Source organism: Culex pipiens, chromosome 2 (genome assembly GCF_016801865.2).
Source record: "Culex pipiens pallens isolate TS chromosome 2, TS_CPP_V2, whole genome shotgun sequence".
NCBI lineage: Eukaryota > Metazoa > Arthropoda > Insecta > Diptera > Culicidae > Culex > Culex pipiens.
The window spans coordinates 201,007,395-201,025,539 of record NC_068938.1 but is presented as its reverse complement, the minus strand read 5'-3'; the positions used below and the strand labels follow the sequence as shown (position 1 = coordinate 201,025,539).

The window sequence follows — 18,145 nt, the reverse complement described above, 5'->3', positions numbered from 1 at the left end:
AGTTTGTCTTATTTCGACGGTAACATTTCAAAAGGCATCATGTACATTTTGACACTTTCTGGGTTATTGCATATTCTGAAAGTACTCCTAATGAGCTACCTCTCCACCAAAAATGAGCAAAAGTTACTTCAGTAAAGTCTGTTTAATCATGATTTTAAACAAAGTAACATAAAAAAAATCTCTGCCATCAGCAGTTCCTGTTTATATAGCCCTGTCAACCTGTCAAATAAAAGACTACATGAACCTCGTGAGGAAAAAAAGCATCATGAAAAAAGCGCCATGTACATTCGGCGAAGAAAAACGAATCATAACAAAGCGTCCCCCTCAATGACAGCAGGGTGATATAGACGTTGGTGATTTCGAAAGATGTTATGTTTGTTTTTCTCAAATAAAATTACGAAAATAATGTTTTATTGAATTTGGAGTATCAATAAAAGCAACGTTTTTCATCGTTTGTTATCATTAGAACATATTATTTTGCTTTCATATTAAAATGGGAATTGAAAATGGATGCTCAACATTCAAATGCGTTTTTCTCAAAAAGAATGGTGTGTACATGATGCTTTTTGAAATGTTGGCATCGATTTGTTTTCTGCATAATGTATAACCATAACCTTTTATTTTGCTTTTATATAAAAAACAGCAATCTAAAATCTTTCTATTTGCGCTTAAACACGATTCAGAATTAAGACTTGATTGAATGAAATCCCCCACAAACTAGAAATATTAGTTCCTCCCAATAACAGCTAATTAAAAATATCGTCCTAAACTCTTAATGAGCAAACACAACTACCTTAAATAGGGAAACGCCCACTCAACTCCGCCGGGGCTCTCTTGATTGGCCCATCGAGCGGACAAATCCCTGCCAAGTGGGGAAAGTGCGCTGCCACCGCACCAGCAGCAAACGCAAAAGCAGAGACATCAAATTATACACACAACTTGAAGTGAAGAACACAAAAATGGTGGCACTCACCTGCTGTACGTACTACCTCTGGTCTGTGGCCTGAGGAAAGTTAGTGGGCCACTCTAGCACAAATCAAATAAGTCTCATCCGTTATTGCATTAAAAATAGCTGCTTGGTTTTTTGTGTGTTGCATTTGTGCAATATTGGAATGATTTATGATATCAAAAAGGGTAAAGATTCTAATTCAAAATAAAAAAATGTATTGCATTTTGTAGAAAACTTCATTTCAAGAAATAACTTTATACTAATTCGAATTGAACATTTAATTATATTTACCCTATCGTACAAACCAAACCAAACAAAATATCGTTACCATGGTTGTAAATAACGTCCAAAAAGGAAAATCCAGGAATACATCCTCGGAATTTTTTCACGTTTGCCTCAGTTGAAACGTGCACGTGGTCGCGACCGGTTCGGAAAATATAAAAAAAAGTTGTGCAAATCAAAGTGACCCCGCTGGAATAATCAAAGTCCAAGTCAAAAAAATAAAACCATCAAAGGTGGCGAACGAACGGCTCTCGAAACCCAAGTTGGATAAGTTGCTGTCGAAATGTGCGCCATTTTTGCAGTGGGCGCCGATCTTCATGCCGGCGGCAGCCCTGAATCACAGCCTGCTGCGAGCGGCGGCCCTCTATCCGATCATGCTGAACTCGACGCTGCCAGGGTGAGGATCTTTTTTTCTCGAAATTGTGAGAAGAGGACAAAAGTAAAAAACCTAAAAAAAAGTGAAACTTAGAAAAGATCCACTCCAACAAAATTTTGGTATACTTTATTGGTTTTTTTTATTATTCTTTTAGTTAAGAGTTATGCAATTGGTTTCAGAAAGAATAACTTTCAAAAATCTCTTCTGTCTTTTTTATGACTCAAGAAAGATTAGTCTGCAAACGATTTTCTAAAATTGGAGAAAACTAATGTTTTCTGTAGAAATCATTTGAGTATTTCCGTTCAATTTCTATTTTTTTAGATTTTTGTTCTGGATGGAACTTTGTTTATTCATTTCCTGTGTCAAAAGAAGCCATTTTGCATAATTTTTAGCTCGAAGATGTATCTTCAGAAAAAATTCCAATCGATTTGGTATCTTTGGCAAAGTTGTATGTTTTTTTTTTGCTTAGGTATAGTTAAATTCCAAAATATGCTAGATTTGAATCTTAGATTTTTTTTCCTTCACAAATTAGATCTTTCGCGCTTCGGTTAAGAATGGTGTAAAATCTGGATCCGGAGGATTTTTTTTTCCAAATATATGATTTTTGGAAATTGAACACGAAATTGAAACTTTCATTATTAGATGCAAAAAAAATGCCGTTGAGAATGTCCTTAAATTGTTTTATAGAGGGCATTAATTTAAAGTTAACGGTGCACATCAACCAGAGCTTTTGCACCCTTAAAGGCATTTTGGGTTAAGCATTTCCAAAAATGTTTTATTTTTTCGTAATTTCAGAAGATTTCATATTCTTGAAAACCTAAGGAAATTGCTTGCAGTTTTTCTTTGAAGACTTTGTTGATCGGTCTGCTAGTGGCTTAGATTTAGCCTCTTGAAGTTTAAAATTTCTGGAAAATAAGTTGCTGTCACCCTGTTAGACCTCATAATTTCAGCATCAAGCCTAACATTCAAAATTGACAAAACAAGTGACAAGTGAATGAAAATATAAACGTAAAAATGAGAACTATTGAGGAAAACACGTTTTTTTTTATTTTTTAGCTTTTAAAGTCTAATCAACTAAATCATAAAAGGACAAATGTAGGACATTATCCATTTTCTCGAGCATTTTTTTCAGGGGTTCTTTTCCTTCGTAAAATATTCTTGAATTTAAAAAACTGAACATTTTTCGAAAAGGTCTGTAAGGCCGTTGCAAACAGTTTTTGAAGTTTATGTCACCCTTCTTCAAAAATCTGCCCAAAAAAATCACGTTTAAGAAAAAAAAAACCACGAAACAATGTGTTTCGTTTTTTTTTTCCTTAAACTTCAAAACTTCAAATTTCATGCAGTCAACGCATTTTTCTGCGTTGATATCGTATCAAAATACTTTGATTTTCTGTGAAATTAAAATGTCCAGTACCGGAAGATTTTTTTTCACAAACATTATTGTTTCTGTCAAACTATTTTTTTCTGAACCAACAACATCAATGTACTAATGTAAATGCAATTTACAATATTTTTTCATTGAAATTTTGATTCCATGGCTTGAAATTTCAATACTTTTTTTCACATCCAAAAATTGAAATTTTTATTGGGACCATAATTCCAAATCACCAAATTTCACAGATAATTCAAGGAAATTATTATGTTAAAGTTACACAAAACAACTTTTTATACTATATTCTCTTTTATTCATCAAACAACTATAAAACACTTTCTTCAATTTTATAACGACTATAATAGAACTAAAGCAAAAATTCGAAACGAAAATAATAAAACTGATATTTTCAATGATAAATACGAAAATGTAGTAAATATGCTCATTTTATGTTTATATTTTTATTAATTTTCTCAAAATTTTCATGCTATAAAGCATAAAAATTATCTCTTATTCGCTTCGAATTTATATCTTTTGATGTTTATTAAATTCAAAATAAAATATAACATTATCGTTCTGCCAGAGTTAATAATATAAATTGAATTTTCTTCGACATTTTGCAGGACTTTTAAAGCTTAATTAAACATTTGTAAATGTTTTCGTCATACCCCTAAATGTTAAAAAATTAAGAAGAGTATTGATTCAAAAAATCATAACTCGGTCAAAGATTTTTTGCCCATTCTGGAAATTTCTGAAAAGTTGGTTGATCGAAGCAAACTGTGCGCGGGTTCGGACGTTCGAAATTTTTCTCGCTGTCATTTTGTGAAAAAAATCTAAAACTTGAAAAAAAGTGTGGTGTAGTAGAATTTGAAGGCAAATTACGGGATGGTGCCATTGAAAATACGGTTTCCGCGATTCGTCGGGGTGATTGCTACCCCAGAAGGTGCCGGGAACTGCGAGATTCCATCAATACCAGCAAGCTGAACGCCAGAAGGTGCCGGGAACTGCGAGCTCTCATCATTACCAGCGAGCTGTTGGATTTGGACCAAGGATCGATTTCTAAAGAAATTCATCAAGGCTTGCAGCAGCACATCAACACCCCAGCAGTATCCGTTCAGGCGAGATCTGTTTCTATGCTGGAAGCTGGAAGACTCGTGGCGAATCGGTCGGGATGGACCAACCCGTGAAGTTTTTCTTATTTGGTGAGATCTTTCCTATATAAATATCAAAATACTCTTTCACTTATACTAACATTCATTCAGATCAATAAAGACAAACCACGCCAATTTAACTATATACGCGGTAGGGTGTTCCCTTGGTCGTTCGCTGTGAGTTGTGGATTGCCTGCTTCTCTAATGAAGGTTCGACTAGGGGGGCATGCTTATTAATTTCTCGTCGCTCCATACCCTCAGTGACGTGATGGGAGCAAGGGCGTCTATGCGAAGTGTCCCTACACCCGCTACAAATTTCCGGCGCTTGGGGAGGGAAGCGGGAAACCATTTTGATCTATGCGCCGGTATTTGTAGCATTAAAATTCGTGCAAAAAAACTTATGCACGTGGGTGTACAGATTACGGAGTAAAAGATGATCGAATTGTTCACCTAGCGCTCACATGTGTTCCAGGACCAAGTTGCCTGCGGGTATGGGGATCATACATATATACATACATACATACCCCTAAATGTTAAAAAATTAAGAAGCAAAAATAAAATCGTTAACAAAATCTCCATTTGTTAAACAAAAGTTCGAACAGAAATTAGAAAAAAAGTAAATAAAAGGCTTTTTTAAGGATCCATTACACGCGAACATTTTTTGCTTCGACTTTTTTACGGAAATTGTCATAACTCTGAATAGAAAATAGTTAGAGTTTCACTTTTTGTATTAGGACCTGTAGAAATGTTATGCAAAGTTACCAAGACCTAAACTGATCTGATTGTTTGAAAAGTTTCTCAAAATGCAAAAAAAAACTTGCAAAAATATCTAGTACAGAGTTATGACAATATCCGCAAAAAAAACCTTCGCGTTCGAAGCAAAAAATGTTCGCGTGTAGTGGATCCTTAATCATTGTTTTTTTGGATATTTTTGGCAAAACATATTAAAAACAATTAGGCTTTGCAAATATATCAAACAACGTTTAAATTGAACGGGAAGATATCATAAATAATATCAAAAGTCCAGATTTTTAAGATCAATCTGGAATACATGGTCTTATTTTTTTAATTCTATCTTCATAATAAAATGGTAGTTTTAAATTGTTATTACATGAAATTAAAATATGATTTAATTTAATAATATCGACTCGATTCAGAAAGTTTACTGTATCTTCAGAGTATTACTTTTTCAAGAATGTTTGCTATTAATCGATCATTTAATATAAATTAATTCTAGAGAAAAAAAAATAACAATTTTGTTACTGTTACAACTCAACATTGTTTTAAGTCAACTGCAAAAAGTTTTGAAATAAAATACTCAAAACCAATGTTTCAGGCACTTGATTTGTTTATTAGTTAGTTCAATGATACTGAGCACTTATTTTGACGAATCATCATTCTTACGTAAGTTCCGTAATTTTTGTAAATAACATTGTTTGAAAAATTATCCCACCATGGTCCTCCACTGTAGTTGGGTGCACTGAAATATAATCAAAGAGACAAGATTTGAAAGAAAAAATTAGCGAAACTCGATTATGTCAGTAAATGTTTGAAATACAAAATGGATTACAAGCCGTTGACAGAAAATTGCAGAAAAGTGTTACATAGAAAGAACAAAAACCTACCTGCCGCAATCGCTATACCACCAGCCACCATTTGCAAAATTCTTTGCACAGTTTTCCTTCCAGCTGTCGTTGTCACTGTCAAACGTGGTAAATCTACTATTATTCTGCCGGCTCAATCCATCGCCCAACGTTCCCAAATAACCGTCGACCGTTAGCCTGTACTTGTCGTACGCCACCCCGACACGAAACTTCGAATACCGTGCATATCCGTACGTTCCGTTGCTATCCCTAAACTCAACAGCCAGCTCATATTCGCCACTGTGGGTGATTTGGTGCAGCGTCTCCAGGCCCAGCCAAAATTCGCCATCCTTCTCGACGGTGCCAAAGCCAGCTTGAAACTCTGTCCAGTAACGGTCAAAATTTAGCCGGAAACCGTCCTGTTTGCGCACTCGCTGCTGAATTACAAGCCAACCTCCACCGAAGGTGTCCATTTCGCAGTAGACATTTTGGTTCAGCTGCTGTATTTTGAACACACCGGATGAGCGGGCCGTTTCGCAAGGATCTAGGGCGTTTTCGGGAAGCTGCCTTGAGAGTAGCAAAAGTATGATGACATTAATAATCTTTTTTTAAATTTTGTTATGAAATTACTTGTAATTATTGTTGTTGGAGTTGAAGCCATCATTAATCAACTTTTGATTCTGCTGCAAGGTAGCTACATCTTTCTCTAGTTTGGTCAGTCGTTCCAGAAACCTGTTGAATTATGTTTAATTGTTAGATATTCGTCTGCAAATTGTTTTTTTTCAGATTTCTTATCGTTACTTGGCCAGATTTTTTAATTTTGACCTGGCAGCCCTGTGTAAAAGTAATTCTAGTTTTTTCAATGAAAATTTCTGTTTTTGTAATAATTTTTGGGACCATTTTGAAGAATAGTAGAAAATAACTTTAAATGATTTCTATTGGCCTCTCTTTTGGATTTGTTTCAGAAGCCAAAATTCATTTGGAAGTTTTACTAATTTAAAATAAAACGTGTTTTTTCCAAAACTTGACAAACTGGATGTTGTTTAAAAAATTTGAATCGAAAAATTTAGATCAGAAGACCAGTTTTATTTTTTAGGGTCAAGAAATGGCTCTACGAACAGCCGAACAAAGCGGAGGGAACAATTTCTTAGGACTTTTCCTTACCCTATTGGGCTTGCCTTCGCTGCCGCTGCTGCGACCAGTTCCTTCCGAAACCGCTTTAGCATTGAAAATCGGACTAATAGATTTTGAGATATCGTCGTCAGTTGAAAATTACAGGCTAATTAGGTGAAACTTAAAAAAAATCATTTTCGTCGATTCGATTTCTTTGCAAGGCTGTATCCCAGTTACTACTTTATTGGCCGATTTTCGAAGTTCTTGAGAGAAAATTGTACGAAATTTTCTCAGCTTGTCATTTTTTTTTCCTCGGGATCTTTTCTTTCAAGAAGTATTTTTTTTAATGCAAAAAAAAGAAAAGAAATCGAATGTTTATACCTAAAAAATGCTTTAACTTAAAAATGGAACATTTTGTTGAAAAAATGGTTAAGTACTTTTCAATTGCAAATTCGATTCCGCTGAAATTTTTTTTTTTTTAAACATGATTTCATCATAAATTCATATATCTTAAATCAGATTTTACACCATCACGCACTATGGCTCAGAAGATGACCTTTTTAGTCCTTTAACCCTTTCAGGCCTAATGGGTCATATATTACTCAAAAAATTTTCAATTCAATTCGGTTTATTTGTGAATAATCAAGTTACAATGAGTTCATTTAGGTACATAACAGAGTTTTGGAGTTCCTTTCAGCTGTGTGTTACATCGTAATTCAATTGAATGTGTTATTACTTATAAATTTTAAATAGAAGGCAAGATACTCAAAAAATTTAAATTTCCAAAATCCTTTAATTTTCGTATTGTCATAAGAATCTTCCCCATCATTAACTAAAAAAAAAATATTTAAAAAAAAATCAGGCTTGAAAAGGTTAAAACAAATTAAAAAAATCAAAAACTAAACAGAAACATATTTTGAGAATTTAACTTTCAGTGAGGCCGTCGCAAATATTTTTCAAAGTTTATGTCGTTTACCCTTCAAAATCGGTCCGAAAAATCAGGACTAAAAAACTTTTTTTTAAACTTCTAAGTTTTTAAGGAAACTGAGGGACATAAACTTTAAAAAAAATTGCAACGGCCTAATTAAAATTTAAATAAAAAAAAATAAAAAATAAATGTTTTTCCATGTACTTTTTTCCTGGAAAGTCTTAAAGCCGATGCAAATATTCAAAAAAGTTTTTGTCTCTATGCTCTGGCCGTGGTCGAGGGGGAGGCAAAATTAGCATTAGCATTAGCATTAGCATTTGGAGGACGCCCCACCACCGGAAGGCTCCACAACGCTTATCCCACTGTTTGGTCTGGTTGTGTTAGACCCTCATCCGGAACAATAATCCAACACGGGAGATACCATGTCTTCATCTTTTGATGAGTGTGTAATACAGCCCAGGGCATAAGGGGGTCCACGCCGGGTCCAAGCTATCTGGTCGAGGGGGAGGCAAAATAATAAAAAAAAGGATAAAAATTAAATTGCGAAAAAGTTTTTTTTTCGGTACTGTACATCGAAAATTGTGGCAGTGCGTGGCCGAATGGCTACGCTGTCCGCTTTGTAAGCGGATGATTCTGGGTTCGATTCCCATCTGCTCCAACCTTCCATCGGATGAGGAAGTAAAATGTCGGTCCCGGCCTTGGTTGTTGTTAGGCCGTTAAGTCATTCCAGGTGTAGGAGTCGTCTCCATGCCATACGTACAAACAACACACCAAACCAAGCCTACTCCGGTGGAATCGCTGGCGGCGGTTGGACTCGCAATCCGAAGGTCGTCAGTTCAAACACTGGGGTGGAAGGTTCCTTGGAGTAGAAAGAGGTTTGGGTGCTCTCCCCATTCAAGCCTTCGGACTCCTAGGTTCGAGCAGAAACTTGCTATAGAGACCACAAAAGACCCGGGGGTCGTTAATGTGGATGGTTTGATTTTTTTTTTGACATCGAAAATTAAAAAAAATCAAAAGATTTATGAATAAACTGATACATGCTGATACTGTTTTTTTTTGTTTTCTTTCAAAGACCGTGTCTAAACAATTTTCAATATTCAATGCCTTCGAAATAACTTTAAAACAAAAAAATGCCAAGCATTTTTAAACTTCTACAAGTAATGAATGTCACATTTAATTTTAAAAACAGTTCCTTAGTGAATATAACTAGTAGCCCGGGTCAAAAAAATAAAAGTTGCCCAAATCAAAAATTATATGAGATTGCCCGAAAGAGTACTCAGGCCAAAATTTCAGCCCATTTGGTTGAAAACTGGCTTGCCTTGAGCAAAACACCTTAACAACGCTAAATGTAATTTTGAGCCGAATTTGAAGTTATTTTCCTGCCACGTGGTGGCTGATTGCCATGTGGCGTCCTGTAATCGAGGCAACCTTCTTAGTGTGCTTTGATTTTTCCTTATACATTTAGTTGGGACCATGAGAATTTCTGCGACACCGGAATGAATCCGGTTCAAGGCAAGACCAGGGGCCTCGAATCGTCTTGCACCCTTTGGAGGAATTGTTCCCCAGACCATCCCCTAGGACCCCATGGTATGCAAAAGTCGTCATTTGTTAACGGCTGACTTGTACAGAGCAATTTACCTAAATGCTCCAGTTTTACGGGTTAATTCCCATTTAAACTTGTTCCTGCTCAAGACAAGCCAGTTTTCAACCAAATGGGCTGAAATTTTGGCCTGAGTTTCCATTTTGAGTACTCTTTCGAGTAATCTCATATAATTTTTTATTTGAGAAACTTTTATTTTTTTAATCCGGGCTAATAACTAGCTAATGGTACACCTTATTGAAAAATGTATGAAGTACTTTATGGTTTGAAATTTTTATTTCATATCTAGAAACAAAATCAAAACATTTTTCGACGGTCTAAAAAAAATAGTCTTGTTCATCAAAGTTTATCTCAATTAGTTTTTCGTTTTGCACAACTATGTTTTGTTTAAAAAAGCGAAATTAAAACCAGATTTTTAAAGATTTTGCTCTGCCGAAGAGATCCATCAGATAACCCATTCTTAAGATACCGATAATTGAATATTTTGTTGGATTTTTTGGACAGCTACCAAAATTTTATGAAGATATGGATGGACAGAATAATAATGCAAAATAGCTTTTTCATAAAAAAAAGAACTCCCAAAATTGCTCCCACATGAATCGTCCAGAAGGTCAGACTTTTAACTTTTTGCTGCACTGTTCAATTAAATGTGATCGTCCTTTATAAACTTACTCAGAGTTTTTAGCGGCCACATTTGACGATGAATCGATGCTACTATCAGTATTTCCTTCAGTTTTATTATTGTTCAAATTAATGTTGAACGAGAGACTGTTGAGAGAAAATCAATAATTTATTATTATAGTTTATAGATAACGGTATATATTCTTTATAACTAACTTTTTAATAATATTCCAGTAATGCTTGCCAGTTCTATTCACTGTTTTAGATCGATTCATACTAAGGGAATTTCCAAGTCGCTCAAGTATATTGAACAAGCTGAAATAAATTAGAAATAAAACATTAAAAAATCTCTTGAAATCAACAATGCTCTAAACGAACCTCTCTTGAACATTTTGAGCTTGTTGTTCACTCTGTTGATTCGCAACAGTTGTTTCATCGGTTTGGGTTTCTTCATCAAGCACTTCACAAGTCACCGCCACCAAACACATCACTAGAACCGTCAAAACGTACGCGTACTTCATCATGCACGAGATTACTTTTCAACCTGCACTAGTTGGAAGCACTGAACATCATCTGGCAAACTGCAACGCGGTTTTATACTTTCAGATGGGTTAGGGTGACCACTGTGCTCGACGTTAAAATTCAAACGAAATGTGACGCTTAATAAGTTATAGTTGGGAAAGTTTTTTTACATTGTATTCCAAATAAAAAAAAATGCGAAAATCTTCTGAATTTTCTGTTTCAATTTGTCACATCACTGGACAGTTTTATCACCATAAGATGCAAATTCTTACAATCAAGTTCAAGGAATATACGAGGAACTACTTCTGATATGAGCTGAGCAACGAGCATGATGAATTTAATCAAATTGTTGAATTGTCACATTAGCATCGCTATTGTTGTCCATATGCCTCGATGGGATAGCTAGAACCTTATGAATCATTTGGGATGAGATCAAAAAAGCATTTTTTAAATCTTCATGATTGTAAGCAAATGTCGAAAATTGTCATTTAAAGCCACTTAAAATGCTACGTGATTTGTGAATATTGCCTTAAAATAATGTTTAACTGCAGAACAAACTATTTCCAAAATTTTGAAGATTAATCTTGATTTTTTTTTCCGTAGAATCCTGGATAGCATGAAACTTCCTTCCGCCCAGCGATCCGGCTTCCACATCAGCGACATCCTTGAACTCAATAGTCACCACCATCACCACCAACACCAGCACCACAGCAAGGAATACTCGCATCTTCATCAACCGACCAGTGCCAGCAGTACTCCGTCCAACGTGGTCGATCCAGCCACTTCCAGAAATGAGCCAGTCGAGTACACCACAGAAGCATCTCAAGACCAGCCGGACGTGCAACAACCGCATCAGTTGGGACAGTACAGCAGTGGTGGTGGTGGAGGGTCGTCCGGAAGTGGCTACATTCCGTTACAAACTGTGGTCAATCCACCGCCGGCTTATGGAGAGTTGCCTTCGTACTATCACCACCACGCGACGCATCATCTTTTTCATGGTGGAAGTGCAAGTTCTGCGGGGGGTGCAGGGCCAGGTCATCCGGCGACGCTGGGGTCCAGAACGTGGTACTACGACACTAGTGGTACGGATTATGGTGAGTTTGGAGCTAGAGTTTCGCCTAGCATGTCATTATTAAAATTGATATTGTGCTAAATACATTACAATGCGTTGAAAAATAACAAACGTGAAAGTAGCCAGGCCTACTACGTACAGTTTACTGCGAAGAGGATTCGTTGAGCTTAGGTTAAGAGGCAGTATTTGTAAATATTGCTCGGTTTGATCTAGAGGTCGTATCGAGGTGCTCCGATTTGGATGAAACTTTCAGCGTTTGTTTGTCTATACATGAGATGAACTCATGTCAAATATGAGCCCTCTACGATAAAGGGAAGTGGGGTAAAACGGGCATTGAAGTTTGAGGTCCAAAAAAACATGAAAAATCATAAAATTACTCCCATTTGTAAAAACTTGATAAATTCCAACTCTCTTAGATGCATTCGAAAGGTCTTTTGAAGCACTTAAAAATGTGCTATATACATCTAAGATTGGTTTGACTTTTCTCATAGTTTTTGCAAATTACTGTTAAAAATTGATTTTTTAAAACCAAGTTTGGGTTTTAGGACATTATTCGTTTGGAGCACTACACAGCAAAAAAAAATGTAGTGTAGTGATCCAGCTGCGTGTAAAAAATATAACACCCAGGAATATGTAGCCGATCAGTATGTGAAACCTTTCCACTCTTCATAGGTCTGAATCACGTCGGTTGCAACTTTTTTTTCTGTGCTGAAATCTGTAGATACAGTGCACAGCGGTCCAAATCGCAAAAAATAAGTGGAAATGGATTTAAAAAAAAAAGAAATGGTGAAGTTTTGGATCTTTTATGTTTTCAAACAAATTGTCACAAATGAGAAGGGGCAACTTTTGGCTTGGTTGAAAATTAGGGTGGTTCACGATTAAGGTATTTTTTTTAATTCTACACCCAACCGGCTGTCGCATGATTGTGATACATGGCGGCATGAAAGTATATCAGAATCTGCATGAAATCTGTCCTCATGCATTTTTTGCGATATAGGGGTATGACATTTTTGCCCGTTACCGACAATTATCGACATTACCGACGGCAGATTGTTTGTATTGCAGAAAAAAATCTTAACAGAACGAGGATTGAACCATCAACTTCTGGGTTGCTGATCCGACACGCTACCACCGCGCCATGGACGCTTGATGAATGGTGAGGGACAGAACGCGAACATAATGTTCTCTCTAGAGTGTTGCTCGGGGACGCGCCAGCATTCTATGTGTTGGTGAGAACTGCAGATCGCTGACGTGTTTACACGCGGGCAAAAATGATTCATGGGCTTGCTGCAAAAAATGTAATAAAATATAACATTTTCTGCAGCAAATCCACTGTTGCAGATTTTGAGATATATTTTTCGTTTGGGTGTAGCTTTCCAGAAATATTTTTGGGATTTATTTTGTCTTCTAGGAAGAATTTTGGTATGTCAATCCATGCAACTTTGTCGCCATAGCATCTGCTCAAACCCTAGAAAATAGGGGTTTTGAGCGTTTCAATTTAGGGTTAAGTTTTATAGAAAAGTGACGTGCTAAGCAGCAGCTCTAAACAACAAATATTTTCGATTTTGAAAAATTAATTTAGGACTCAACGAACGAACTCAGCAATTTTCAAACTAAAATGAATGAATGAATGTAGGTATAATCTTCATATCTGTCGACAGTTTGGTCCAGTACATACCCTAGTGGAATTCAAAAATTGAATAACTTTGGCTGAATCTGAATCTACCATCAAAATTGATATTAATAATAATTTTGTCATATTTTAATTTTGATGCAAAAAAAATATTTTTTTATTTAATTAAAAAAATAAATCATGGACCAAAATTATCGTACTTGCATAGGAAATTATTAACGAAAAAATCTACTTCAATGGAGAAATTCTTCATACATCATAAAAGGCTTATTTTGTATCAAAAGAGAAAATATTAAAGTTTTTTTTTCAAAAATAATAAAAAAAAAACGTTACTTAATTCACCTTTAGGTGGTTGGTGCCTTCCTCACATTCATAAAGTCAATACATTCTGTAAAATTAGCAACATTCCCCCTTAACATGTTTAACAAATCAACTTTATTACTAATTTCTTTTGATAGGGTTCGCAGACCTTCAATATTTCTGGCTCATCGGCAAGGTCTGATAGAAAACCTATCCAACGATAGTTCGCATGGAAGATTCAGACAATATTTCTATCACAATATCTGAAATCCAGCCTCCAAAAAGTGAATAGATAATAACAAATGCTAATAACTTTGGATAGGGTTGTCAGATCTTCAATGTTTTTGGGCTCATTGGAAAGGCCTTTTTAATACCTTTCTGAAAATGTATAACATGATAGGTTTTCTTGCAAAAACCACCCTTTTTAAAATCTTCTGGACATGCTGATTTTAAATAGAGTCCTATGGGACCCCAAGACGAATCGAATGAGACTAATACGGTCAAAATCCGTTCACCCAGTCCGGAGATAATCGAGTGACCATTTTTTGTCCACCCACATACACACATTCACACAGACATTTGCTCAGAACATGATTCTGAGTCGATATGTATACGTGAAGGTGGGACTACGAGGTCAAATTAATAAGTTTATTTTTCGAGTGATTTTATAGCCTTTCCTCAGTAAGGTGAGGAAGGCAAAACTAAACTAAAAAAACAAAAAGCCCTTTTAATTATTTTTTTTATTTTTTTAAGTATTATTCCCGATATTACATTTCTAATTTAAGAAGAAAAACTGAATTATTATTGTCTACAAAAATTAAGATAATAACAGGAAGTACCATTCCCAAGAAACAGATTGATTGATAAAATTGTCGGTAAAAATTACAATTTCGTTAAATTATATTTGGTAGGCCCAATATAGAGACATAATTGGATGAGAAAAACCAAAAAACTTGGACAAGGAATACATACAACATTATTTGTTGAGTCTAACAGGTCAGACGTTAGCAATATAAAATCCGTACTCGCACGTATATTTTAATTTTTTGGACCAACACAACTGGTGATCTTTTCCCTTCTGGAATCGATTGCTTAGTAAAGGGAAGGTAGTGTATCGTCACAAACTGGACCTTATCACGACACCTTAGGGAGGCGACCTATGGAATGTTAACCTTAACATGTTAACATTAAGTTGAAAATGAAACTGCCACTGAATCCGCTTTGTAAATGCCGGCCCCGATACTCTTCAAGGGTGTTCCCCTCAGGAACTGGGAAAGATTTACTTTTTTTTACATGATTATGACTAATGTTTTTAATTGTGTTTTTTTGGAACAAATAGAAATCCCACTCAAACATGTTTAACAAAATCAAACTTGCAATCGCAAAGTCCTTAAGATAAATTTTGATTAAGTGTGCCGTTTTCAAGATATAGCTACTTGAAATTTGATTTAAACATTAAAAATTCCAGATTTTAGTGTCCAGAATAGTGTCCAGATTTTTTTTCCAATTTCAATAAAAAAAATTCAAATTCAAATTCAGAAAATTTTCTATAAATTTGTCTAAGAAACATTGAAGTTTGGACCTGGTTGCTTAGAAATATTCAATATTTCTAGAGTTTTTTTTGATTAGGTCCTATAAACATATGAAAGACAATAGTTTATTGGTCCTTTTCAAAAAAAACTCTGGATTTGATCCTTTAAAAATGTTAGTTACAAACATCTTAAATGTTTTTTTTTATCTTAAATGGATTTTTTTTTTGATAGATCGATATCTACAATTTGCCGAAGATATTAAATTGATCACAAAATTCCTCCAAAAGATACAGATTTTTTTAATATGACCGTACTATATTCGTAAGGACAGCTACCAAAATTGACAATGACAAAAAATGACTTTTTGGTTATATAGGGCACGCCCGTCCAAACACCCAAAACTAGGCAGCACAGAATAATGGCCTCGAGTCGAGAGAATTGTGGTAGGGGGAGGGGGGGCAGAATGGCCCGCCTAAGTAAAATGCGCCAAAAACCATAGAAAAACATGAAAACTTATGAATTCAGTGTAGTAGGCTTATGCTTTGGGATGTTCCCTTCAATGTTATATACTTGGTTGATGAATTTTTTTTAGCTTAAAACTGTTTTTAAGCCACTTTAAAAAAAAAAGTTTTTTCGACTTTTTTTCCAGGGTGCGGGGCAGAATGGGCCACCCTGTGGGGCAGAATGGGCCACCTTAGAAAACAAGCCATTTTGTCTAATACAACGTTGAAGGGAGATAAGAAATGACTTAAGGTACCTTTCTAACATAGTTTCCATGAAGTTAGACCACTTTAATAAAAATAGTCACTTATCAAAACCAATTTTTTGAAAATAGTGTTAATATGTTGAAAAAGGACACTATTTTTATAAATAATCATCAAAAAAAACTAAAAAATCAACTAATTTTGCATTAAACGTGATTTGTGAAGCTACCTGGAGTGAAATAATCCATTTAATCCAAATTTCATAACTTTTGATTGTTTTTATAAGGCAGGATAAGGGTGGTCCATTCTGCCCCCAAGTGGATTTTAATTTAACACTTCCACCACCAAGTCTCTAAATGATTTTAAGGTTCCGTTGTTGTTTGTATACCTTGGTAGTAACATCTAGTAACGTTATAAGCATTGAGCAAACTTTTTCAAACAATCCAACTTTTCAGAAAGCTTATTTAAAAACCTCGAAATAAACAACATTTGCGTAGTTTTGTCAATAAATTTACATTTTTGCTCATAATTCGAAAAATACAATGAATTCAAACGTCGTTTTCGGTATGGTGAAGTTATTTGACGTCCTTTATAAGACCCTTGCCTTACAATTGGTCTAAATCCATTCTAAAGCCCAAAACCAAGGGTGGCCCATTCTGCCCCCCTGGTCCATTCTGCCCCCCCTGCCCCTACCATTCACGAACACAGAGAACACTTCTCGAGATGGGCGAGATAGTTAATTATTCTCTCGAGGTTCATTTGCAATAAAAATGTTCATCCGTCAAAACAAAAAAAAACCAATAGTGTCAACTACCGGAATCGACTTTGATATACTAACCTTATATTTTAACTGCCTCGGCCACCACAGCTTGGTGACCAGTAGTGGTCTTGGAGTGGTCAGAAGTCGATGTATGGCACTTGCTGGAGATTTAATGTTATAACTAACGAATGAACACATTTGTTTTGATGGATGGTTTTGGTAAATTGTATGAAATCGGCTGGTTTAGTAAGAAATTGCTCAACTGCTTTATCGTTCTCTATCTTATTTTCAAATTTCATTGACTAAACACTGTGGGACTCCATTTTATGTTTGCGTTTTTGTCAATATAATGGAGACGCACGGTTCTTCAAACCACTATTTTCAATAAATTATCCAACTATTCTCCCTCCCTTCCAGTTCCCGCCGTAATCCAGCAGCACATCGAATCCGCCGGCGGTGCCCTCCACCAGCAGGTCAGCCCGGACAGTACATCCCCGGTGGCCGCCGGCACGGAACTATCCCCGTACACCACCACCACCACCATCGGCGGAACCAACTACAACATCCCGACGGCGGTCATCGAACAATCGGACCGACTTGCGGCCGCCCTGGACGGTGGCCGCAGCACCGATAGCAACAACAACAACAACGGTCACGCCACGTGCGACGGAGAATCGCTGGACGATAGCATCGAGGTGGGGAATTCCGGGGACGATCGGCCTGGGAGTAATGGGGAGGGAGGTCCCGGAGGAAGTGGCCAATCCGGACAGAAAAAGCGCAAGCGGAGGATTTTGTTCAACAAAACGCAAACTTACGAGCTGGAGCGACGGTTCAAGCAGACCCGGTACCTGTCAGCGCCGGAACGTGAACATCTGGCCAGCATGATTAATCTGTCGCCGACGCAGGTCAAAATCTGGTTCCAGAACCATCGGTACAAAACGAAGCGCGCCCAGACGGAAAAGATGCCGGGCTTTGCGGGTCATCACTTGCAGCAGCAGCAGCAGCACCAGGTTGGGACCTCTCCCAAGCGAATCAACGTTCCGGTGCTGGTCCGCGATGGGAAGCCATGTTTGGGATCGCAGACGATGACCCAGCAGCAGCAGCAGCATTTTCTTCCCGGAAGTTTGCACTCGCTGGTGGCGGCGACGGCAGCCGGAAGTGGAGGGCCGGACTCGGTTGGGATTGGGTATCATCATCAGCCGGCGGGAGGAGGGCAGGGGATTATGGGGAACGGGGCGAGATGGTGGCCGTAGAAGGTATTGAATAATTTGTTTTATTTGTAGAATCACTAATACGATCAGAATTGGATTCTTGTCATTATTTTTGTGATAAAGTGTAAAGATGCAATAATAAATTATAAGTTGAAAATAAAAATCTTAAAAAATTAATTGTTTTTTCGTTTTTGACTGAAAACTGAACAACATGTTTTCTCCATTTTTGTCTACCAAAATATCATATAAAGGGTGCCACAAAACTGTTTAAAAATTGAATCACTTCCGAATTCACAGGCTTCAAAATGCGTTTTTATTTCTATTTCCAAATTAAATATTTGAAAATTGTACCACTTGCGGAATTCAGAAAGATTTAAAACGCAATTTTTCTAATTCATATTAATTGTTTTTTTTTTTGTATTATTCTGCTGTTTTT

At 36.3% G+C, this 18,145-nt stretch overlaps 2 protein-coding genes across 6 annotated transcripts in view; one reads left to right on the top strand and one right to left on the bottom strand.

The window, feature by feature from the left end:
- The window catches only part of LOC120420344 (homeobox protein vnd-like), a 28,749-nt gene extending 10,983 nt beyond the window's left edge, over positions 1-17,766 (top strand). The window contains exons 1-3 of one of the 3 annotated variants that reach the window (XM_052708266.1): positions 1,462-1,628; positions 11,101-11,591; positions 16,916-17,766. In XM_052708266.1, the coding sequence (XP_052564226.1) occupies positions 1,549-1,628; positions 11,101-11,591; positions 16,916-17,751 (1,407 nt within the window). In that variant the 5' untranslated portion in view covers positions 1,462-1,548 and the 3' untranslated portion in view covers positions 17,752-17,766. Of the gene's footprint in view, positions 1-1,461; positions 1,629-11,100; positions 11,592-16,915 lie in introns of those variants that run through there. The other 2 variants (XM_052708265.1, XM_052708264.1) reach the window with 2 other exon arrangements.
- Positions 5,448-10,535, bottom strand: LOC120420339 (fibrinogen-like protein A). 3 transcript variants are annotated; one of them, XM_052708267.1, is made up of 6 exons: positions 10,354-10,531; positions 10,192-10,290; positions 10,027-10,122; positions 6,344-6,445; positions 5,756-6,280; positions 5,448-5,610 (listed from the first exon to the last, which is right to left on the bottom strand). In XM_052708267.1, the coding sequence occupies exons 1-6, from the start codon at positions 10,497-10,499 to the stop codon at positions 5,487-5,489; spliced, it is 1,092 nt and encodes a 363-aa protein (XP_052564227.1). In that variant the 5' UTR covers positions 10,500-10,531; the 3' UTR covers positions 5,448-5,486. The 3 variants fall into 3 exon arrangements, with proteins under 3 accessions (XP_052564227.1, XP_052564228.1, XP_039439268.1); XM_039583334.2 differs by lacking the exon at positions 5,448-5,610 and having other exon boundaries at positions 5,752-6,280; positions 10,354-10,535; XM_052708268.1 differs by lacking the exons at positions 10,027-10,122; positions 10,192-10,290 and having other exon boundaries at positions 5,450-5,610; positions 10,354-10,529.
- Positions 17,767-18,145: the final 379 nt, after the last annotated feature.